This window comes from Melanotaenia boesemani, chromosome 1 (assembly GCF_017639745.1).
Source record: "Melanotaenia boesemani isolate fMelBoe1 chromosome 1, fMelBoe1.pri, whole genome shotgun sequence".
Lineage (NCBI taxonomy): Eukaryota > Metazoa > Chordata > Actinopteri > Atheriniformes > Melanotaeniidae > Melanotaenia > Melanotaenia boesemani.
This window is the reverse complement of record NC_055682.1, coordinates 22,905,884-22,932,248: the sequence shown is the minus strand read 5'-3', so window position 1 is coordinate 22,932,248 and position 26,365 is coordinate 22,905,884. Positions and strand designations below refer to the sequence as shown.

Sequence of the window (26,365 nt, the reverse complement as noted above, 5' to 3'; positions counted from 1 at the left end):
TTATTGCACAATCAATAAACTTGTTTGAAATAAAGTTATTGATTTTTTGTCCTAATTTAATCCAGACATTCCCTAACAAAAGTGTTAGTGTTTCTACAGAAGGGCCAAACATGTCCATGAGTACAGCAAAAATGTGTCCTTGGGTAATGAAGCAAGACTAATGGCACTGTCATGAATGAACTTCACAACCTCAAGCCATTTTTTTTAAATAAAAATTTTATTAACATTTGGATTTATGTTCAGGTTACTGTTTTTGTGATGCTGACTGTTTCTTATAAAGACACCCCATGTATAGGAAAAACAAACCTTTAGGGGGATCTTTGTGGCAGAACTGAACAAGAGATAATTATTGTGAAATAAAACAGTTTCCCGCATTCTGTGAAGATCATGCCTATAACAAATGGAGACCTATAATCACAGATAGATATTAATCCTGTGAGGGAAATTTTACAAAATTGCATGGATATAGTGTCTGTGCAAATGTAACAAATGTATGCCATATCGACAAACCTTATATAATATAATATGTAATATAATTAAAAGGTATGCATTTCAGTGACTTATAATATGTGCTCATAATGCCTTACAGGCATGACCTCATTCAATTCTTGAACTTGTAGACCTTATGTTGCTTGCACCACTTATATGCACAATGCTTGGACCAAATCAGCTTGATGTCTTTTGACCAGAAAATGATAAAGTCATGAATTGAAGTAAATTAGATTTCATGCAGAAACATTAGGGTGCATTTGACTAAAGAGTTGGGACAAATATAGGTTTGAGGACAATGAAAAGAATTCAAGTAGAGGGCATTCATCTGTTGCCTTGCATTAATATGTAGTGTTTTTCTATGCATTCAGTTATTTAATGAATATCAGGGCAGTATAATACTACTGCAAGTTTATTTTCTAATAGGTTTGTTTTTCAGTCTCAAAAGTCTGCAAATGACTGTATCTCAGAAGTTTTGTTTTTAAAGTTGTGGTCATGAAAGGTTTAGCCACAATCCATTATTTACTGTCAAGTACAGTATACAAGCCTGGATGTGGATGACTTCAATCTATTTTTTCTTATTTTTTTCAGTTTTCTTTACTTATAAACAAAAGAAACCTTCCCTGGTATTAACTTTTCAGATGTGAGGAGTTGCAGTTTACTGTGTTTTACATTATTAAAAGAATCCTCAGTACTGTGTGGATGTGATAAAGGGAGGTGAAGACTTAACCTGGGGCTCTGACATCTTTTACTGGGTTGTTTTTGGCATGACCCTGACTATCTGATGAGAAAAAGGTTCATCTATTTGTGTAACTGATGTTATTGCATGTTTTTCTTTAAAGAAAAGTAGGTTTAAACCTTTGCTCCTTATCCGTCTGTTAACGTTTTAGGTTCTAATTACTTATGGCCATCACAATATGTTCAGCAGCAGAAAACGGCAGTCAGATCAGACTTTCCGTGAGCCACACAGCTCTGTCCGAATGTGAAAGCCTTTCTATACAGCAGATGGATCACATGAAAAGTTCTTCCAGCCTCAGCTATAGCTCCAGGTGAACAAGTACAAAAACTTATTTTGGTCACCAAGCACAGTTACACAGATCATGTGGCTCTCTGAACAACTAAGTTAGTATATGGCCGGGAAAGTATGTGCTGATGGTGGGTCAGTGTCCTCAGAGTTTATGTTCTCAGTTTTATTAAGAAGCTTTTAGTGTTATTTTGTTCTTTAATATTTTGCATCGATATTTATTATTGTGGATGGCTAAAAAAATGACAAATAAAAGTGATACTCTTGTGGCACTGGGTTATTTTTCAGTGAAGAGGTTTCAGGACAAGATTAAGCAAAGCATGAGGCAGAGTCTTGACTGTGTCAAATTAAATTATATAAGAGCTTCCTGCACGCTGTCAGATATTTTAGGACTCTATCCCAGTGATAGTCATCTGAAAGAGCAGTGAGACAAGAGTGAGATGAACAGTGAAAAATACTGATCAGGTTTTAAATACTCATCTTTTTTTGTTGGTGTGATGCCAGAAGCAAAGTTCCAGTCTCAGGTTTCAGATGCTGTAAAAAAGTGATCATGAGAGGTCAAGAGCATCTTTGTGAAAAAAGCAAAGATAACATCCAATCTAATAATCAGTTTAAGCTAAATTTAGTGTACATCTTCAGTTCTTATACAATAAACATAACTCAATGGGCAGCAGCTACAGGACTTCTGGAAAATTTAGGCCCATTTTATGTAATGTTTTATTGGATGTAACAAGCCAGAAATAATCAAATATAGGCAAGTTAACTGAAACTGAAATGTGAGAGTCTGTGCCAAACACAGCAGGAGTAAGAGGGGGATAATCGGAGCAGTAAAATAGTTGGCCTTGTAAATGATAAATGTACATAAAAGCAAAAGCCACAAGTCAGAAAACAAAGGAGATGTGAGCGGAGTGTCACCCTAACTTCAGTTTTCCTACTAAATGTTTTAAGATATTTAATGTTATCTCTTTCGGTAAAGGTCTAAACAGAGGATTACCAGATTGTGCTTGGTTATAGTAAAAAGTGAAAATAGCCACAAGGAAATTTGAATTTGAATTAGTCATCATCTATCCATGTTCTTGCTGCTTTATCCGGGGTCGGGTTGCGGAGGCAGCTGCCTTAAGAAAGTAAACCAAGACATCCTTCTCTCCGGCTACATTAGCCAGCTCATCCAGAGGGAGATCCCGAGGTGTTCCCAGGCCTGGGAATGTGCTAAAAAAAAACAGCAATACAGTAAAATGGCCATAAAAAAGCATGCAATAATATGATATAAAACAAATTAAGATAAAATAAAATTCAGTTAAAAGCTAAGCTTAAAAAGGTGGGTCTTCAGCCTCCTTTAAAAGCATGAACAGTCACTGCAGCCCTGAGGTGCTCTGGTAGGCTGTTGCACAGATGAGGGCCGTAATAATAGAATAATAGAAAGAGGCCTCGCTGTATGTTTTGGTCCTTATTCTTGAAACAACTAGAGGCTGGTACCAGAGGACCTCAGAGTTCATAATTTAAAAGCAGGTCCAATAAATAAGAAGGCCCAAGACCATTAAGACATTTATAAACCAGTAAAAGAACTTTTAAATCAATCCTGAAACACAAGGGGAGCCAATGCAGCGATTTTAAAACTGGTGTAATGTGTTCCTGCCCTCTGGTCCTCGTCAGAAGGCGTGCCGTCGAGTTCTGAAGAAATTGTAAGACTGAAATAGACTTTTTGGGAAGACCAGAGAGCAGGGCATTACAATACTCTATTGTACTAAAAATAAAATCTTGCATCATCACCTCCGTGCTGGCAAGAGAGAGGTGGAGAGCTGATCCACTGTTCCACAGCCAGGACAAAAACCACACTGCTCCTCTTCAGTCCTAGGTTCGACTATCCGATGGACCCTCCTCACCAAGACACCTGAATAGACCTTACCAGGGAGGCCAAGGAGTGTGATCCCCCTGTAGAGCACACCCTCTGGTCCCCCTTTTTGAAGAGGGGGACCACCACCCCAGTGTGCCAGTTCAGAGGCGCTGTCCCTGATGTCTATGCAGAGGTGTGTCAACCAAGATAGCCCCACAACATCCAGGGCCTTAAGAAACTCTGAAGCTTAAGAACCCCAGGGGCCCTGCCACCAAAGAGCTTTTTAACCACTATTTAGTCATCAGGTTTCCAAAACGAAACAGGTCAACTAAGGAGCCATCTATTTTTTGTGGCTTAAAAGCATCCACGACAGTCTGAAAGGACAGTGAAGTATCAGTTTAGCTGGAAATCTCAAAGATATGAGAATGACACTTTTAAAACATTCTGCAGCATTGTTCAAGGCATCATTTTTACTTTATTTCATGTGTACATTTACAGGAGGGTATGCGGTTTAATTTGTGAAGTTTCTTCTTAATTGAAAACATGATTTTATGTAATTATTTAAAAATAGTAATTTTTAATCTGACTCTTTGCTTAACATATTTTTCTCCTAAAGGTTGGGCTGCTCAGGCTGCATTTCAGTGACAGGTGATAAATTAAGTATGTTACTGCTAAATATACCTAGCTATCTGGAAAGAATGCCTTCATGATTTATTATTTTCACACACACACACACATACATACACACACACACACACACATATATATATATATATATATATATATATATATATATATATATACATATATATATATATATATATACATATATATATATATATACATATATATATATATATATATATATATATATATATACATACATACATATACATATACATATATATATATATATACATATACATATACATATATATATATATATATATATATACATATATACATATACATATATATATATATATACATATACATATACATATATATATATATATACATATACATATATATATATATATACATATACATATACATATATATATATATATACATATACATATATATATATATATATATATATATATATATATATATATAAATTAAAAGCTGGTATATGTAATTATAATTTAATGTATTAAAATCAGTTTAATACGTCCAAGTATTTTCACACTTAATGAAACATCAATTATGTAACCAGCATCAATTAAGTAAGATTCATTAAAGTTGAATTTCAGTAATTACCAGGACCATGCTGGCCTCAGTAAGTGACAATAAGGACATTGATTGTGGTAAAAGTAATTTATATTAGACTGTTCTGAAGTTGGGATGCAGAACTTCCTTCCATTCAATATAAGAATGGTTTCAATTGGACTAACTTCATAAAACAGTTAGCATCGTCTAAACATGAAAACCTTTCAGGGCCAGAGAGATGAAGAGGAGAGGTGCTTCATATCGACAAAAACTGCTCATCTTTGTGACACAATAGGTTTAATCTGTTTTCTGATACTGTCAGAAAGCCCTCAATGTTCAGAACCACCTGGATCACCCCAAAGCATAAGTAGAGTACAGCAATCTGATATTTTGACTGTTAAAGAAGAAAAAAGAGGCATTTTTTAGTTGTCCTATTCCATATCTTTAAATTATGGAGAATTAGTATATGTTTGCTTTTTTTTTTAAAGTTTATTTTGTATGTCAAGTCCTGTCCAACATCTGATCCTCCTCTCCTTTCTCAGTCCCATTCATCCTCATCTCTATAGGGGTTGTCCTCTCTTGGTGGCTCCTGAAACCGGATGTTTGCCAGCATGTCCCTCATCGCCACCATCAGACGATTTACTTCCTGGTTCAGCTCCTGGCCAGCTCGAGCCACCTCCATGTCATCCTCCAGCCTCGGTCCACCCTTGAGAGTGAAAGAGAGCTCAATTAAACTACCCAGTTCTAAAGTCACCACCATTTCTAATTCAAATATTTGTTCTTCCACACACACACACACACACACACACAGCATAAGCACACACGCACACACATACCTCCCAGTCTTACCCCTAAACACGCCCCAGCACCTCCCCCTACGATCCCCTGAACCCCACTCTGCCCCCCTTCGAACCCCTACACCCCTCTCTGCCCCCAGGCCATACTCTGAATCCCGGGGCAGCAATCAGACACCAGGGCATGCACCAACCCACCCCGTGGCAGCACACCCGGGCAGGCCCAGACCCCCTGGCACCAACCAACCCCTCCACCATCAAAAGAGAGGGGGGCATCCCCAGGCACCAGAGCCCAGAATCCCCACCCAGCCCGCCCCAAAGTAGCCCAGTCACCCGGCCCAGGGCCAACACCCACCAACCCAGGCCCTACCAGTGGCCACACCCAGCTACGACGAGGGGACCCCAAATGCAGACCCACCACAGCCCCCGACAGGGCCAGACACAGAGCCACCCCCCGCTGCGGAACAGCCCAGATCCCCACCACGGGAAACCACCAAGTTTTCCCCACCACGCAGCCATTAGGCACCTCCTCTGCCAATATCCAATCCCCAAAGCAACGAGGTCACAATCCTCCACCTACAGGACCAGTGGGAGTGAAATTCAGCTAACTGATTCTTTGAGGAGGCAGACACAGTCTCACTACTGATGTGGTCTACTAAGAGATTCCTAAACTGCTGAATACACAGATTACTTCTGGTTTTCCAGTTCACAAGGATAGTTTTCTTTGCGATGCATAATGCCATGAGGATCATGTGTGCAGAGTTAACTGCCATGTTAATTTCACACAAGTCACCTAGTAGGCACAGTGTGGGGTTTGCAGGAATATTACATTTAAGCCATGTTGCCATGACTTCACATACCAGAGGTCAGAACTTGCGGACAGTTGTGCAGGACAACAAGGCATGGAAATAGTTCTCAATCGTGTTGTCAGTGCAGTGTGAGCAAATATTTGATTGTGACAGACTCAGTCACCCTCTGCACACTATCATCAGTGCACAGAGAAGCCTGACCAGTAACAGGCTGCTCCTCTCCAAGAGTAGGACCAACCGGCTCAGAGACTCCTTTGTCCCCCGAGCCATCAAACTGTACAACTCTGCATTAGGCAGGAGGGGGAGAAGGAGGGGGGAGAGGGAGGTGTGCAGTCCGCCTGATACAACACATGCACAATAACCCATACAAACAGTTGCAATAACTTATACGTGCAATAGTGAACTGGGAATCTGTACCACCTCTACTGTGTGCAATGCTTGTTTATATTGTTTTATTAACTTATCTTATTGTTATTATTGTTATATTTATTGCATTCTATTTGCCTCTATTTTGCTTTGTACCTGTATATGTTGTGTCTTGTGCTTGTCCTGCTTTACTGTTGGTGTTGTATTGCTACTGGTACCCAAATTTCCCTGAGGGCTCTCTGAAGGGATTAATAAAGTATTTCTATTCTATTCTATTCATCCTGAACATCCTTTGTCCTGTATAATGAGTTCTATGTGGAATTTTGAATTGTATTAGTTGGACATTTGAATTCTTAATTATTTTAAAGGTGTTAAAACATTTGTGACAATTCATTTTGAATAAAGTTATTGGATTAGTCAGCCTCCCATTTTATAGTTAGGAGAGAGATTGAATTATCTAGCTTATTTAGCTATTTATTCTAGCTGATTTATTAGTCTATAGATTTTTGATAATAGCTTAATTGGGGCATAGAGATTCAAGAATTCTGATTCGAGAATAAAAATAGCAAAAAGTGATGGATAAAGCAGACAGCCCTGCCTGGTGCCTCTCTGCAAACAGAAGCTTGGAGAAGTTTGATCATTGGTCTTCATACATGCATTTGAGTTGTTATATAATATTTTATCTAATATATTAAAGAGGACTCAAACCCAAATTTGTTTAATGTTGCAAATAAAAATTCCCAGTTTACTCGGTCAAATGCTTTGTCTGCATCTAAAGAAATGACTGTGGATTCCAGAATATGTAGAGTAGAATAATCTATGATGTTAATTAATCTACACATATTAGTAGAGGAATGTCTACCTTTAACAAAGCCTGTTTGGTCAGAATGTATTATTAGAGGGGCTATTTTTTCTATCCTTCATGTATGATATTTTAAAAAGAACAACTTGATAGTATATTATTCTTAGCCTTAAGTATGTTTATTTTATCCATACTGCATCTCTTCCTCTTCATAAGAGAATAATATGATCAGGATGAACTGAACATCCAGATAGAAACATGCCATCGGCACATCTGTTAACATTAAGTGTGTACCACTAGTCTGTATATGTGGATGCACTTTTTACTGGGACTGTGGTTGGTCTGTGTTGCACACTGGAAGTGGACAAAATACATTAAGTTTATGATCTCCTGAGTACACACTGTTCCACATTGAGCACCTGACTGTAAAATTCTTAATCCTCCCTTGTTTAACTTTATTTAGATATAAATCAGAGTCATTCCACTCTTCAGGCAACACACACATCATCCTTAAATTCCAAGTAGCTTTTGACTCCTCTTATGGAGAGGAAGTTCATTTTACTAAACATTACAGACTGTTGAAATAATCTTTCAGTTTATTCTATGGTTTGTGTTTGTAGAAAAATAAAACAAATGGGCAGAAATGGGGTTGATTTATTTGCTGTTTCAGTGCTTTCTTTCAATTTTGCTTTCACACAGGAAATACCCACATAATGCACACACACCACATGGTGCTTGTTTGATTATATAGTTAAAATCATAACTTTACTTTTAATTGGAATGGTTTCCATTTTATCCAAAAGCTGATGCTTAAATCTTCTATTACTGTACCAAGTACAGTACTGAGAATATGACCCCATCTATAGTACAGCCTTGGGTCATTTATTCCACTGTCACAACTTCACACACACATAATGCACCTCAGTGGTGTGTAGACAGTTATGTAAGTATGTGTATATATGTGAAAATGTATAAGTGTATGAATATACAGTATATGTACGTGTATGGGTAGATATATATATATGTGTGTGTGTGTATATATGTATGTCAATACATACAGATAGTATTATCTAATTCCATATTTCCATCACCCTTCCTCCATAATGCACACTGTGAATGCTTGTACATAGAACACTAGTTACTGTGGTACATAGTTTTTATTTTATTGTATTTGTATTTAATCATTGTATTTTATATTTTGTTAATTGCTTTCTTTACTTTGTTTTCTGTAGTAATACACAAATTTCCCCGTTGTGGGATTAATAAAGTTATATCTTATCCTTTTCTTTCAGCACAGAAATATTACACTCAATGTATTATGATTAACATGTGAGTAGAGTTCTTTACTCGGATCTTTGGAATTATAAATCACTTCAGTTGTTATATTGTTCTATAATCTTACCAAACTTTAGTTACTGTGCTGAGATTTGGGGCAATAACTACATCACTTCAATAAAACCACTCACTGCTCTCCAGAAAAGGGCCACTCGTGTAAAACATAAAGCCAGTTATCGTGATCATACTCACCCACTATTTCTTCAATCAATTATTAAAACTTACAGACATTGTAAATTATTTAACTGCACAAATCATGCATAAAGCAAGTAAAAATTTGTTGCCTAAAAATATACAAAATTTGTTCAGGAATATAGAGGGAGGGTATCCTCTAAGAGGACAGTACAAATTTAGAAAAAATAAAACTCGCACCAGAAGGAAAGCTAAATTAATTGTTTGGAGCAATGTGGTTGGAATTCAATAAGTTTTTTGTAACTTCTTCCCACTCCTTTTTGAACAGTATTTTGTTTTATACTTTTTTTCGTTTGTTGTAATCATTCTTCTAATGTTCAAAATAAAAATTAAATGAATGAATGAATGAATGAAATGAATGACGAGAAGTAATAAAACCATCAACTCTTCTACAGATTGTCTTCTTCACCTACTGATACCACGACAAAATTAATATTTATGTCAATCTACATTACCAGTCAAAAGTTTGGACACATTTTCCCCTTAAATCCAATTACAAATCTCAAAGTTTCCAAACTTTAAATTTTAATTTTGGTACTATATGTTTCTCCAGCTTTTTAAATAGCAACTCTTTTGAACTCGACACATGGACAGAAAGTGAAATAAATTAAATGATGTACAGCGGGAAGTATTGCAAGCCTGCATTGTTGAAATCAAACTGTACACTGCAGCTAAACCCCACAGCAACCTCTGTCTGTCTTTGTTTTTGTTAAGTGTGCAACAGACAGCCACATCTGCCGTTGCTCTGGATTAAAATGAGTGATGTAAGCCTGTTTGAGGACTCTCGCTGCACAAGGAGTATAACCAGATCATTTTTTTTATTCTAAGCATCTAATAGAATCTCGATTAACATAATTTTATCTCATCAAATTTTAAACAAAAGCCAGCAGTACCATCATTATGCCCTGTACTAACCATTATTGAGGTAACAATACATTCTGTACTCAGAGCTGACATGCAAAGCACAGGATAATGCACTGTACTCATTTCCCCAGTGTTATGAAAGGCCAACATTAAGAACTTTTGCTTTCATGGCAAATATTTAACCAATGTCAGTTTTGGTTAGGCTTTTATAAGCGCTGTCCTGATGATGCATTCACTGACACTTGGAAAATCAGAATTTTAACAGTCAACGTGTACAAATAAAAAAAACATCAAGTTTTCTTGTCAGGATAGAAACCAAACAAGACAAAGTACTGGGAGAGCATTATTAGCTCATTTCTTATGTAAAACGTGTAATAAGAATTGATATTAATAGCAAGAACAAAAGAGTTTCAACTTCAAACTTCTAAAGGTACAAACGCAGCATCATCTGAAGGTAAAGCTAAGTGAAGATTTTGAGAAAAGAGGCTGAATAACTTTATGAGTTTTACTCTGCAAATCTAAACAGCCCAATGGATGGTATATTTTCAGTTCTAGCTAGAACGAAACAAAGAACTCTTTTCTTGCCCCAGAGATTTTGAGTTGGGAGTGACTTCAGACACCCAAAGAAATGTTGGCAAGTTAAGAAAAAAAATGTGATTTTTTTCATAATATGTCTCACTGTCCTGTTTATTTTTGTTCTGTTTATCCTGTGTTGGTCTTCTGTATATTTGTCCTCCTCCTGCTTCATAAGCTGCAGAAACATAGGCCTTAACAGCTGGATTATGTGTAGAAGGAACTAATAAGTATTTAATTTCTAAAGCATTTTTTTGCTTATAAAACCAGATAACATTTAAGATTGACTAAATTATTGTTAAGTCATTGTAAACACACTGAGCTGAATGTATAAACTGGCCACATTGATAAATAATAAATATGCATCATTATTAGCAAGGACTCAAACATTTTGTGAATGTTGTTATTGTTTTATTCTGTACTGACACAGGAAAATGGAAGACAGAATTAACTACAAAAAGGTCATATGCCTGCTTAGATAATTCTCAGCCATCATACCTCTAGGCTAACCATGAGTCTTTGGAGGAAATGTTCCATCAGTCAAAGATGTGTGTTAAGATATTTTCCCAGGGCTTTAAGCAGCTCAGAAGATACCACAAGCCCTGCAGGGCTTGATAAATGGATAATCTGTGATATATTTGCAACTGTTAACCAGAAAACAGCGGCTTTACAGGACTGCATCACTTCTCATTCTCTGGATGGGATATAATGTCATGAAAATGAGCAAAAACTAAAGAATGTTTTAGAAAAGGAGGAAACTCCCTAAAGCTACTACTGCTTCCTATTATAATAATTATAAGAAAGAAAAAGAATTTAGTCACAAATCTATGCGTTTTTAGTTCAATAACCAATTTTTTTTTTTATATTAGAGAGTCACATAAGGTTTCTAAAGTCAACAAACTGACAAGTGTGTTGATGATCCAGAAGGTTTCTTGAAAGTCTCTAGTCATAAACTACATATCTAAAAAATGAATAGATCAGCAAAAAAAACTAAAAAAAAAAAAACACCCACCACATCATGGATGGCACATTGCACAAGCATAAACTTTTAATCATCTCTTTTACTGTAGCTGTTGGTAGTTTATCAAAGCCTCCTGAACCTCCTTTGGCTTCAGCTGAAGCTCGGGGCTCTTATGTTATGCTAAACCACCCTCGCCCTTCTGTTATTCAAAAGCTGCTGGAATTGCAACCCAACACTCAGCCTGCAGGAAATGACAATATCAGGAACAGTTTTCGTGACCGAGTCACTTCACATTCTTTGTAGCAGGCAGTTCATAGTGAATACAGACTGAGCGCTGAGCTCAGAGTAACAGGATTTGCTAAGAGACAAATGACTTGTTTGTCGGAACTTACAGCTGCTAATCACATGGCTTTTCCACATGAATAGCATGGGATCTTAATTTGTGTTTTCTTTTAATGTCTATGCAGTTAAATAAACATTTCATTTAACTGCAAAAAACAATTCAATAACGTTTTAAATTTTTTTTTTATTATTTATGAGCATTAACAATAATTTTAACTCTATGTGAAACATCTGTCACACAATCCTAAATTAATCAATTTTCCAGACACACCTGCCCACCAGAGCCATTTCTCCTGATCTGTAAAGCTTACCTGCATATTGAAGTTTGGCAGCAGAGACCGGAAAAACAGAGATAATGTACTTTCATTAGATGCTCCTACACGCTGCCTGTATATTCACATACAGAAAAAAAAAGAAAAAACAAAAAGCATAAGCCTATAAAGCATGTTTATTTAGTAAAAAGTTGTATTTGTGTACAGATGTTTGGGTCCACCATTACCGCTCTGGTCGTGTATATGATATCACTGAGTCCAGTGGAGGCAGAGGGTCAAAACCCATGACAGGCTGAGTGGTTACCTCCTGAGGGCAGCAAAAATATCAGAGTTAGACATCACATCCGCAGATGCCGTGACCACCATTCACCTGACGCTGTTGTATTTCCTAAAACCAAGCTGCAGAACTAAGTTGTTGGGACAAAATATATATAAAAAAAAAAACCTGTTAAAATATTTAAGATGTACCTTATTTTAATACATGCTTAACTTTTTCACAAATCCAGAGAGGGTGATTGCTGCTCTCAAGCCAGATCAATTTTTAGCTAAATCAGACTAAAAGAAATATCTGGACTTTATCCACAGGTAGAAAGATGAGGCCACAAAGTAGTCTCTCTGATGTTTTGGGTCAATGGTAGGTAACCAATAAAAGAAAAATAATGGAATAAATAAATAAAAGTCATATGAGGTCACATTTATAGAGGATTAAATCCATTTCAATTCTGGCATCACTTTCTTCTAAAATTACATCCACAGAGGTTTTCGGTAGCATGAAATCCAATTTATAAATCGGGACTAATTGGATTGTTGGGGCATGCACTCCGCTGAAGATTAACAAGATTTTATTATCTTAAATTCTCATATTGAAAATTGGTATCTTTGGCAAGCATCCCATATAGTTTGTATAGTGAACAGAGACAGAGGATGTTGTGGAATGTGTGAATAATATGTAGCTTAATTGTTTTTTTTTAAGATTACTCATAAAGCGGTGCTAAATGTGAGGCAGCTGAAAATACAATGAACAAGCAGTGTATCGCTGGCAAAGACTTGCACATTTAGAGAAACTTGCATTGGGTTTACAATTTTCTGCACTTTTCTGTGTCTAAGTTTTAAAAGAAAAAAACAAACATGTTAATAGTTTTGAAAACTGAACTGTGCTTCTGATCTCTTACTAGAGGCAGACTTGCAGTGGCTTCTTTGATCTCAGAGAGGAGTACGTGGCGATGGATGTTCTTTGGTGCACTCTGGTACCTCTGTTTTCTTCTAAAAAACAAGCAGGTGAGGATAAAGGCACTGAGAACCATTTATCAATAAAGAGAAACAAGATGCAGAGGGGGTAAGAGGCAGTTCTTTGGTGAATAAATCCCAATTACATCTGTTTAGCAAATTTGAATCTACAGTTGCAATAAATGTACAAACAATGAATATCTACAACTAACTTGTTTTGGCTGTCCTCCACAAGAGGGTCTTTGGCATCAACTCGAAGCAGCACCTCCTTCACAGACTCTTCCAGCCAAAGCATGACAGCTGCCTCTCTCCACAGATTGTATGTTCTCCCCACATACAGAGCTGTCAGCTCAGCCAGAGCTGGTGGCTGCCTAGAGACAGAGAAAGAGTGATGGGGGCTCCAGTTGACACAGGAGTAAAAGCAAAACTGATAGAAATATGAGCTAAAAATAAAGACTGTGAAATTGACTGCAGCAGTCCTATAATAGATTTGTCATGGCTGCATGATTTAGAAAGATAAATCATGCTACGCTATATTAATAAAGTTAACATTCATGGAAAAATGTTAAGGGGACAAAGGCAGAATACATTACCCTATTTGACTCTTTGGACCAAAGAAGCTATGGGAGGTGACTGCAGCATCTGCCTGCACAGTGCACAGATCCAGTAAAGGTATCAACACTGCAGAGAGCATATTCACAACAACATTAGCTGGTTAAAATATTCTTTTACACTTTACATATGCTGTAGTAACTTATAGATGTCTTTAACAAACTGCCTGAGGGACAGATGCATCTAAGTACTTATATCCTGATGATAGTGGTTACATTCTGAGGGTCTTACTTCCAGGGAACATAATAAGAGCATTCTGGAGCATTTGGTTAGCTTCTTGTCTTTGTTTGTGACTTTCGTCAGGATCCACATCTTCTTGCTGACTAATATGGAAACGGCAAAGTGCCGTGGAGAATGCGAAGTTTGGCAACTGAGACAGATTTCTGTGCTCCTGAAAATGAGAAATACCTCCTGTATCACACTCAAAGAGCTCAAGTGGCACACTTGCATATAAATATGCACATGCTGCAAATAAATGAGCACTTTACCTCCCAGTCTTGATATAACTGAAGGAGAGACTTGTATTCTCTTGAACGCAGGGTCAGAAAGTCAATGAGCAGGAGCATGCAAAGTGGGTCGGAATCTGGGTCCAAACTGGAACAGAGAAAACCACAAGCAAACGATCAATTAATGTACATGAAGGAACCAATGAATGGAGCAAGCGCTGATGGCTGAATTAGAGACTAATCCCAATCTCTGAGATGTTAGATAAAAACCAACCTGCAATTGATATTCAACTTTTATGTTGTTATTACAACATTTTAATGCATAAACTGAAGTCATGAAATAAGAAAAAGGAAAAGGAAATTCAAAGAAAGCTTCTTCAGTAGTCGTGTTTCTATTCAATTTCCCAGCATATTGAATCATTCATTTATTCTCTGTAGAAAATGCAAACTCCACACAGAAAGGCCACCGCCCTCAAGGTTCAAACCCCCCCCAGGTCGAGATTTGAACCAGAGACCTTCTTCCTGTGAGGCTGCAGTGCTAACCACCACACCACCGTGCTGCCCCATATTGACTCAAATATTTGAAATACTGTTAAATAAAAACATTTGGATCCTCTGGGCCAGTTAAAGACCTGGGGCATCATGTAGTCATTGTTTACAGGTACACAAAGAAAAAAAGGTTACATACAGCAGTTTCTACACATGGTTCGACATGTACAAAAAGTGACAGAGCGTAAGAACGTGCTGATGGTGCCACAAAGTCCAGAGCAGTTGTGAAAATATGTGGACCATCCGACAAAATACCAAATCCATTGTCTTTGGCACTGGAAAATAGTCATTTTGTACCTCACTGCAAAGTCTTTTATAGTATTACTTATTTCGCTCTATGACTCCAGCACAGTTTGTAGATGAGCTCAGTCAGTGTGGCTGGGACTCCAGCAGCTGGGAACTGTACTGTCCAACCCTCTAGTTGTTTTCAAACTGAAGGTCAGCAGTTTGAGCTTCAGTGCGTACATGACATAGTAATAGCTGCTGACTCAAAACAAACTTTGAGGAAGCACACTACACTTACTAATGATGTAAATTAAATAAGCTTGATAAAATCATACATAAAAAAATAAACATTTTTGTTGATAATTGATTATGTGAATGAAATTCTAAATTATCTTTCACCTTGCAGATTTATTTCCAAGCAATCACTGCTGAGTTTATTACATCAGTTCATTATATAGCTTATAGTACAGCCGTGTAATACATTGCATAACATAGTTTATTTGTTCCAAATCAGGTGATGGAAGCATGCCTGATGGGCATTTTATGTTGAACAATATTTTTTAAAATTTGCTTTACTAGATAATGGGAAAAGCACGATTAACGACTTTAAAAGACACCGTTAGTGATAGCTGACATTTAGTTTGAGTTTAGAAGTAAGTCACAAGAAAGAGCAGCAAAGCATGACTCCTCAACTATTTGCTGTCAGACTACTTGCTGAAGCTTTGGCAGATGACCAGCTAAATTCCTTAAATTTAGCTTTTGGTTGGAGATGGAGTCAATTTATTTTTCATTCCAACTATCCTGTGTTACAAAAGGACCAGTATGTCACTCTTACAAAGTCAGAGTTAACTGCTGTAAAGCTCAAGCAATAACACACTAATGGCAGCAGTGCGTTGAAACAGTTTTAAAGCAACAGCATACAAACACATATTGTTTTTCAGATTCACTATATGACCATGCAAATGTAAATCATTTAATCGTGGTTTCCTCCTGTGTCAGGCACATTATATCACATTAACCTGCATCTCACTATATCAATTTTATGTACACACATCTCTTTTTTAAAACTACATAAATACATCTACCACTGTGACCCTCAAACAGACAAAGGGTGCCCTAACAACACAAACAGGCTAAATGTCTTTTTGTGTAGAAATAAATGGTCAAAAATAATGGGAGCAGATCAAATAATAATAAAAGAAACATGGCTGTAATATCTGAGTAAAGCTTAGTTGTTTAACTTTTGAATGAGGAAGCATGTGTGGATTTTTCTTGTAAAATCCCCCCCGTTACGAATTCAACTTTACGGCTGTTTTTCCTAAAACGCTGGCGTTGGTATACCTCAGGATGAGTTTGCAGTACTCCAAAGCAGTCCGTGGGCATCCTCTCTTCTCCAGAAACATCATGTGCTTATAAAGAGCCAGATAAAATGCTCTGCAAACAAAGTTTATTAAATTACCAGATTGCTGTGTCCATAAATATCATTTAAGTGTAAAGCAATAATCTAGGGTCAAACATATGTTTCACAAAACTGAGATGTGTAACTAAGGCTTAAACAGGGGAAAACAGAAAGACCATACCTGTTTTCTGGTCTGAGATAATCCAGCCTACAGGTACCCGATGTCAGGCTGAATAAAGGATGAAAAGCACACTCAAAGCTGTACAAGGCCCTTTCTGAGCAGAAAAAAAGAAGACATCTTAATTTTTATTTATATCTCAACCATTAAAATATAACATTTTGGCTAAAGAAAGACCATATTGTGTTCATTTATGGAGAGAAGGATTAAACACATACACACCACTATAGCACAGGAGCTGTGATAGCAGTAACCTTATATACTAAGCTTTGGAGATGAGGCTATGGATCCTAAAAATACAAGAACTGAAAACCACCGTCTTACTTCTGTCCTGTTAGTTTGGCTGATGGCATGTAATGAAATTATCCCAGAAGAAAGACAAATGCCCTTTGTTAAATTACCCCTCTGGTCCTCAGACTATTTTAGCTAACCCGTTAAGGACAGGGCCTGTGATATAAACGTAGCATTGTGCTTTGCATGAACTCTGACTTGTTAACAGTGGCCGTTTTGTTGGTTCACTATGTGCAAAAGTACACAGCTCTGAAATTATTCAGCCTGATAAAATGTAAAAAAAAAAAAAAAACAACAAAAAACAAGAATTAGTCATTTAGCCTGAGTATGATACTTTTGTTTAAAGTCATTCTAACGAGTGGCTATAATGCCACACATTATATAAGGTAATATAACACCTGAAATACACTGATCACTGTTTAAATTTATAAAATTAGATGTTTTCAACTATTAGTCATGTGATCTCTTAACTGCAAGGATGCAATGCCACACTAATTCCATTTAAAATGCAATATACATAAAACAAAAATCATTGACAGAGTAACCGTGGATTGTATTTGGTTCTCCATAGTTCAACATAGATTATAAAACTGTATAATAATCATGCTGACTCTGCTATGACAAAAAAATAACAATAACATTAACAAACGTACAGTATTTGACTGGTCCCTCTTAGCAATGATGAAAAACAGACCTGCACTAACCAGCAGATAATTGTCTGAAGAGAGACTGTTTTATTTCATGTCTGTGACAAAATTTGTTGTCTGTAAAATGACAAACTTGGAACAGAACAAGCCCGTGTATCCAGCCGGCAAAAACAGAAACGACTGTCTGGCACCTAACTTCTACTTCACTCTGAAAAACCTTCATACAAGCAACTTTAAAATAAACTGTGCCCAGCTGTAATATTTAATAGAGGCCTAGAAATCTTAAAATAAAAAAATAAAGTAAAATAAAGTATCCCGAATAAAGTAGAGAGTGGAGTGAAGGCTTGAGTGACTTCTCCAGGTCGAGAATGAGGTCCTGCCCCAAGTGGAGGAGTTCATGGAAGGATGGAGCGGGAGGTCGACAGGTGGATCGGTGCGGCGTCTGCAGTGATGCGGACTCTGCATCGGTCTGTCGTGTAAAGAAGGAGCTGATCCAAAAGGCAAAGCTCTCGATTTACCGGTCGATCTACGTTCCTACCCTCACCTATGGTCATGAGCTGTGGGTAGTGACCGAAAGAACAAGATCGTGAATACAAGCGGCCGAAACCAGTTTTCTCCGCAGGGTGGCCGGGCTGTCCCTTAGAAGGAGGGCGAGAAGTTTGGTGATCCAGGAGGGGCTCAGAGAAGAGTCGCTGATCCTCTGCATTGTGAGGAGCCAGAGGAGGTGGCTCGGGCATCTGGTCATAATGCCTCCTGGATGCCTCCCTGGTGAGGCGTTCCGGGCACTTCCCATCAGGAGCAGGTCCCAGGGAAGAACCAGGACATGCTAGAGGGATTACACCTCTTGACTGGCTTGGGAACGCCTCAGGACCCCCCCGGACGAACTGGCAAATGTAGCTGGGGTGAGGGAAGTCTGGGCTTCCTTGCTTAGGCAGCTGCCCTCATGACCCAACCCCAGATAAGTGGCAGAAAATGGATGGATGGAAATAAAAGAAATTCCTAAATTTATACTCAGTCAGTTTGCCTGTAAGCTATGTCACTTGTCTACTGTTAAAAAAGACCGGGCTTGAGTCAAAGACATTTTTTGTCTTACTGCTAAATAGATTGGTTATAGTTTGTTTTAATATTTTAATTTTGTGTTATTGAAAAGAAAACTTGATCCTCACCAATGAGGTCCCTGGCCATCTCCTGATCCTCCTGTATTCGGCAGACATCAGAAAGCTGCAGGAGGGAATCGATGTGGTATGGGTTGAGTTGAAGCAGGGCCTGGAAAGAAACAGGGAGAAGACTATAATCAATCTGGTGGAACTCGACACTGACAAATAACTACATTTTGGAAACATTCATTCATTCATTCTCTGTACCACTTAGTCCATTACGGGTCGGGGGTAAGCTGGAGCCTATCCCAGCACTAACAGGTGAGCATCAATCTCCACAAGTAGGCAACAGCCTACATGTTTTTTGAAGTGTGACCTAAGCGCCACCACATGGTAGCTTTGAGAGTAGAGAAAATAAGCCTACAAGACCCACCATTCCCCAGATCACATCATACCAATTTAACATAAAATCCTGGATCTTCCTGGCAGCTTCAAGCCCTCCCACCCATTTTTGGAATCACAAAGGCAAGCTTCCCTGACAGATGGGTGGGAACAGATGCAACAAATCATCATCATCCCAGACATCATCATGCCCAGCCATAATATCTAGTCTTATAATAATGCAAGATTAAGTTGAATTTACTTTGATGTATGAGATGGAAAAAGTCAAGTTTTCCACATACAACTACAAAAAATTAATACATATTTAAGTCAAATACCACCAGTTTAAGTTCATGTGTTTTGTTTTTACTTTATTATTCCCATTAGTAAATTGTTTTATTTTTGGGGAGTTTGAAGTTTTATTCAGTTTGGATTTGACTCTTTCAGATAGAAAGATATTTGCTGAGAATAAAATTTTAGTTTTTAATTAATAAGTATATATATAATATAATATATATATAGTATATAATAAGTAATTATTAAGTAATAAAACTATGTAGAACACCATTTTTATATGTAAATGTGAACTTTGTAATGACACAGATGAGGCAGGATTTTGGATATGGACAATAACTTCTTTTTTTCTTTCTTTCTTTTACCACAATGTTGTTGGGATCCATGGATTCAACAGCATCCAGGAACTTGAACTGTACTTGCTGGTAGTCTCGACTGTGCTCAAAGGTAAAGTACTGAATGCCATCCTTTGACTCCAGTAAGCTCATTGAGATTCCTGAAGAGACATAAAGCAGAGCGTTAACAGTAAACTAAATAAAATACAATCCATACATCTTATATTCAACATGTAATTATTCAACAAAATAATGTTTTGGGCACAATTATTAACAAAAGATAGTCTGGGCAAGTAGCAAACACATCTAAAACACTGTAATGTGTGTACTGGTCAGGCTGAATTTTTACTTTTACTCAAACTTAAACTGATATTCGTGAGTTTTTTTTTTTTTTTTTTTTAAATGCAGCCACAGCACAATTATCTGTCAGAAAGACAACGCGTCACGAATGGTGACTGAGTGTATTCATAAAGAGGCAGTATTTGTGATGACATCATTATCCTAAGAAACTTTCAGCCCATTTTCTACTGCCTAAATATGAAAATATATTTAGTTACTAAGGTGGTAAAAGGCTCTCGCTATTAATAAATAATTGTGCTTTCTGTGAACAACAAACTGGAGAACTATTTATCTTGTGTTTGGGGCTATAAAGATCTTACCAATTTAAAGTATACACATTACTGTGAGAGTACATAGGAAGCTCTAAACTGCTATAAGAGGGGTTAAATTGAATAGAATAGTTTTACACAATTTATTCAGTCCTTTTGAATGTGTTTCTCCTTTCTGTTCTGAGACTGGAACATGCACATACATGTGAGTACAAATATCCTCATCCTGGGAAATCTAGATATGCAGCAATATAACTTGCAGTAAACTTTTACAAAGATTAACGATGGAAGGTTGCACATACAACTGTTAAAAGTACAGTTTAATGCATTTTGATGAGGAAATGGATAACATACAAAATCGCTTTTTATTTTAACAGAGTAAAGTCGTATGCCTAAATCTCATTACTGCTGTGAGCAATGTCCAAATTTTAACAAAAATTTATTCAAACTGACAATGAATGATGCAATTTTAATTCAGTCTAAACCCGAAAAATCTACCTGGGCGGCTGAAGCGAGGCCAACTGTCCTTTGGACTAGTCATCCAAGTGCTGCGGTGAAATTGTCTGTTTCTCTGCCGAGGTCTGGTTTAAAAAAAAAAAAAAAAAAAAACCCCCAAAAAACTGAGCATGAATTTACTGCAATCCAGTATATAGAGTTAAATAATGTAGGTCATTTCAATACAAACAAGCACATCTTTAATGTGTAACAACCCCTCCAACTTTTACCTTTGATCCCCTAGAACAGCTCGAGCCCCGAAATATCTCTTCAACTCCGTCTCTGGGTTGAGATTTCTTATGAGTAAACACAGAAATGCAAAATTATTTAAGCAAAAAAGTATTTCTGACTGTTTTGGGCCTAGTTAATTTTTACACATTTATCCGTTTCTTCCATCGATGAACTGGGGCGCGTACTGTTAGATTTCCATGGATGCAAAATGATAAGTAGAACTCATCAAAAAGCCTCAGTGGTTGTTGATCAGCTGGATGTTCGGGACATTTTTTTTTTGTTTTTGTCAATGACACAATGTCTTCACAAAGCTTACACATTTAATTGACAAGTGGTTGACATCTAACAAGTGCAGACTTCCTGCTCCATGTTGGTGGGACTGATGAAACCTGCTTTCAGTACAGGTGTTTTGCTTCTGATGGCAAAGTGAAAAAGCCATTCCCTCCATCTCCACAAGTAGGCAACAGCCTACATGTTTTTTCCTGTGTGAGCTAAGCGCCACCTCATGGTGGCTTTGAGAGTAGAGAACATAAACCTAAAAGACCCACCATTCACCAGATCATGTCATACCAATTTCACATAAAATCCTGGATTTTCCTGGCAGCTACAAGCCCTCCCACCCATCCTCACTCTGGTCTATCAGATTATAATTTTCTGCTTCTCCTGCCAATTAAATCTAAGCCAATCCATTTGTTCAAATGCAATGAGTTTTTACAAAATAGTGAACTAAAACCTGAGTGTTGTGCACAGGTATAAATCAAGATGAATAATTTTGCCACCCAAGCAAAGTCTATGCATCTCTTTATAAAAGGATTTTGGATCCACACCTGTGCTCTACATGCAGCACAGTTCTTCTGTCACAGCCTCCACAATCCTCACTTTGTAGACTCAGACTATTGGATTGCTCCAAGTCTTCCAGTAGTAAATCGATGTTATCTGCCACAGCATCCTGAAAGCAATTTAAAAAAACACCATTATTACACTGTGGCAACATTTAACTGCTGTTTGTTTCATAAGAAAAACTAAAAAACACAATTTTTACAATGAGTATGTAGAGTATGGCACTAAGGAATGACTGTAAGACAATGTAATGTGTTACATGATATGATAAAGTGTTAACTAAAAGCAAGTAGAAAGTTTAGTTTGTAGCTAAACTTTACAGCAGTCTTATCAAGCAAAATAAACTACAAATTTACTTGTCCATTTTCTTGTGTCACTTTTGTCTTCTTCTTTTTCTTCTTCTTTTTAACTCTGTCTCCAGACTGTTAAAGAAAATAGATACGAGTCAAAAGATTCCCCTTTGAAAAAAAAATAAAATCAAACTGAAAGATTGTATTAAGACATCCTTATTTTATCATTTGAATTTTACCTTGGTGGACACTTCCTCATCCATTGTATCTTTCTTAGCCTCTCTGTTATTGTTCTTCACCATACCGCTTGCTTTATTTTTGTCTGGTTTCTCTGACTCTTCATCAGGTGAAACTTTCTCCACCTCATTGTCTGCCTCACATATCTAGTTAAAAAAAAACAAAACACAATTTCAGGAGTTATTGGATTAAGTGTTGCTTAAACAAAGGACAAACCCTCAAATGGCTAGAAAATTGTATTTAAAAACTCTCCTACTCTTCCCTGTGACATCAAACCATCTCCATATCTAAAACAAATCCAATACCACATGTTCAGAGACCAGATCTGTGTGTTTATGATTGAGATTTAAAGACCCACTCCATAAATTTTCAACCTTAAAACTACGCTTTCCAGACTGGTCTGATGGCACAGTGACATCTACTATGTGGATTTCTGAAGCTGCCGCTGCCCAGCAGCGTCCCGCAGCTGAAAAACCACACAATGCAACTTTTTCCATCTGGGATGTTGTGTGACAGCTGAGTTTCACTTTGTTTACATGTCACAAGCTAGCAAGCAGATGGAAACAAACCGGTTGGTTTTAACGCGTACCATTCAGCAAAGAAACGTTAGGAGACATTATCGGAGGAAGAGAGGAAACAAAAGACAGGCAGAAACGGAGCAAAAGATAAGAGTCATATAGGATTGTTTTTACTGTCTGGAGATAGTTCAAAACTTAACTGTTACACAAAATAAAGAGGATCATAGTTCAAATTAATAATCATAGGCAATAAGAGGAAATTAATTATTTCTACATTGAAGGAATTAGAAAAACCGCTATGTAAAGAACTAGAGGTATAATTTAATCTAGAGTATAGCATGATATTTCACACTGTATGTCTGAGATGTCCAACCCCGTGTTTAAAAGCCAGTCCAGCTGCGTGTTCATGTACGTTCATGTAAATTGCCAAGCGAACAATGGCAGCTCATATTTTATGAGCGAAATGGTGGAAGCAGAAGAAAACCGGGATCTGACATTACCTCTAAAAAAAGAAAACAAACAAACAAAAAAAACCCTTTGGTTGTTGGCAAAGAAGTTATCGGACATAACCGGGATTAACATTGGCCTTGTATTTCCAAAGTGGAGAGCACTGCAAGAGCTAACAATGCTACTATCTGACTCAGAGCCATCTCTTCTTCTGGACAGGTAAGTAAGAACATACATGTTATAAGATACTTCTAATATTTTACAGACTAAAATAGTCTCTAAAGGTTTCATTGCAATAATGAACAATAATTTCTATACATTTCAATTTTCCAGTTTGTTAAGAGTCTAAGGAAAAGTAAAGAGAAGAAAGCAATTAAATACAATTAACTGTGATGAATAATATAGAGAGATTCAACAACAATTAATTAAAAATTAAGACGGTAGCTTTGGAGGGAAAATGGATTAGTTGGAAGGTTGAACCTGAAATTCCACAATTCACATTTTAAAGTGTCCTTGAGCATGGTACTAAACCCTTACAACCTTTAGTAATCTGAACTTGTATGTTGCTTATGATAAAAGCATCCTGTAATTAAATGTTAAGTGTTGTTGAAGAAAACATGTCGTTAAGGTGTGGAAGTGTATGTTCACTTTTTTCTTCTTTTTCTCTTGTTTTAAGCTAGAAGGCATTAAAACGCGGATACAATTACACTACAAAGATATTAAAGCTTGGAAAGTTTCAGAATATGATCTGAACATTAAGAAACCTACCTACCTACCTACCTATCTGGCCCAGGACATTATGTTATAGCTCCCTTTCACTTATGGCACCAAATCATACAGCAGCAACTAGATATCAACACTGGCTGTTTTTAATGTGCACCATGTTTGAGCCAGCAAAGAAACCCAAGAGGACATTATTGAAGGAAACAATGAAAAGAAAGATAGAAAGTGGCAGTGCAAGAGATGACACCAGAATTAGCATCAGGCTGACTTTAATGGTTAGAGAATGGATGCTTATAAACTAAGTCTTTCTTAATGGGTACCAAAGTATGAACATCTATCAAAAGTTTAGTAGAACCGCTTTAACATAATTTCTTGCTTATAACTGAAAAAAGAAAGTGTGTTTAGCATCTATACAGATTAATTTGAGCATCTTTGCATCACATAGATAAAAAAAAAAAAAAAAAAAAGCTCACACCTTGTTTATTCTTTTACAGTAATGGCATTTTGACCTATTACCCCATTTGAACAACTTACAATTTTCCTCAGTTATTTTATATAATATTGTTATTGTACATCTACATGTTTACATGTTACTCTGAGTCCACCTACAGCTAGCCTTTTTGATGTTTACCTGACAGTTTTCATTTATGTTGTTTTGCCAAAGGCAATTATATATATATATATATATATTTATATTTATATTTCAGTTAAGGAACATTTCATGAGTAGATGGCTAATCTCAAGGTGCTTCGCCCACTAAATGTCCACTAAATATTTCAGCTACTCCGTCTATCAGTGTATGGTTAGCAAACACATTGTTGGACAGCACTTTGCAACCTTTCCTGCCATTTTTTTTTTTTCTTTTTCCTTAGGTTGGCGGTGCATACAACTTAGAATGAAACAATTATCTAGTTAACTTTACCAAAGTAACGCATGTTAGTATATTTAAATTAGCAAAGAAATAAACAGACTTCACGGGGCTAGCCAACAAGCAAACAAGCTAAACAGTGCTGGGAGAGGCATACCCGGCGATCTTACCAGTTCATAAATGTTACCCAAGTTTTTCTGAGGCTTGTTTTTCTTTCCCTTGGGGTGGCTGCCTTTGCTGTTAGACGGGGGAGAAACATTAGCCGTGTCCAGCTGCTCCTCTTCAGCCTCACCGTCAGCCTGCTCCTCCGGACTGTCATCCAAACTTCCTAAATCCCCGAGGTCCAAGGCCTCCTGACCCCGCTGTTTCCCTCTGAGTCTTCGCAGAGCCCGGCTAGACATTTTACTGTTTAAAGGTCACATACACTTCTATACTTCCAGCTAGGATTGTTTTCTTTTTAGCTGACAGATAAAACACAGCAATGAAATGAGGGTGAATTTTATTGGATTTCTCTTCTTCGTCGTCTTTTTCTTCTGAATTTTGTGTCATCACTTTCTGTATTACCGCCCTCTACAGGAAAATTTAAAAACTTCCACTAATAACAAACACATTTTTGAATCAGTTTAACTTTGGCCATCAACCTTTTTTTTCCTCGTATACAAAGTTCCTCAAATACAAAAGTATCCATGTAAATCAAACTAAAACAGTCAACATAAATCATATGAATACCAAAAGAACCAAAAGAAATGGCACAAGCAGGATAATTTACAGGATTTAAATTTACTCAGCTAAGTCCACTTTTTGTTGCTTCAAATGTAAAACCTTTGATGTTGATATGACACGTAATACAATAAGTCCAGGTCAAAGACAAATATGAAGGAATTTAAATAACTGCAACAACTATTTAAAACATCATATGTACTTATAAACAGGACTTAGATAAAGCAACTGGGAAAGTTACTTTGAATTACAATATCTTATATGTTCTTTAAGAGCTGGCTCATTATTCACGTTATATGAATTTGGTTGGTTCTATTTATAAGCTTAATTGGTTGATGTCAGGCAGAATCACTCTTTTTGCAAATGGATAGTTTAATAAGTCTATATTGAGAAAGACAGAGAGAGAGAGAGAGAGAGAGAGAGAGAGAGAGAGAGACATAGAGAGAGAGAGAGAGCGAGAGAGAGAGAGAGAGAGAGAGAGAGAGAGAGAGAGAGAGAGAGAGAGAGAAAGAGAGAGAAACTTTTAGGAACCATAATTTTTTTATGAATTTTGCAGTAAATTAACTTATTTTTCTTAACTGGCCAAAAATCTGATGCACCGGTTCCTACACTTTAACTGTAATTCTCTCATGCAGCAGGGGTAGACTTCTTCTTATCTAAACAAATGTGCCTGAACAAAACAGCCAGATTGCCAAGTGTTCTGCTCTGGTTGAAAATACATGTAATTTTGAAAACTACAAGATACCGATCATATTGCAAACAAAATATTAGAAGGATTTAACTTAGAAACACCAATAAGATTCAAGTAATTTTTAAGCTGGCGCTGTCTTCCTGTCTA

At 37.0% G+C, this 26,365-nt stretch overlaps 1 protein-coding gene across 1 annotated transcript; it reads right to left on the bottom strand.

The window, feature by feature from the left end:
• Positions 1-4,839: 4,839 nt before the first annotated feature.
• On the bottom strand, positions 4,840-25,340 carry tcf25 (transcription factor 25 (basic helix-loop-helix)). Its single transcript, XM_041988879.1, has 18 exons — positions 24,978-25,340; positions 22,254-22,397; positions 22,081-22,146; positions 21,712-21,833; positions 20,884-20,949; positions 20,657-20,739; positions 19,581-19,711; positions 18,610-18,709; positions 16,509-16,602; positions 16,270-16,362; positions 14,197-14,302; positions 13,940-14,099; positions 13,690-13,777; positions 13,309-13,467; positions 13,042-13,132; positions 12,097-12,176; positions 11,909-11,984; positions 4,840-5,265 (listed from the first exon to the last, which is right to left on the bottom strand). The coding sequence occupies exons 1-18, from the start codon at positions 25,206-25,208 to the stop codon at positions 5,098-5,100; spliced, it is 2,058 nt and encodes a 685-aa protein (XP_041844813.1). The 5' UTR covers positions 25,209-25,340; the 3' UTR covers positions 4,840-5,097.
• Between the last annotated feature and the right edge of the window lie 1,025 nt (positions 25,341-26,365).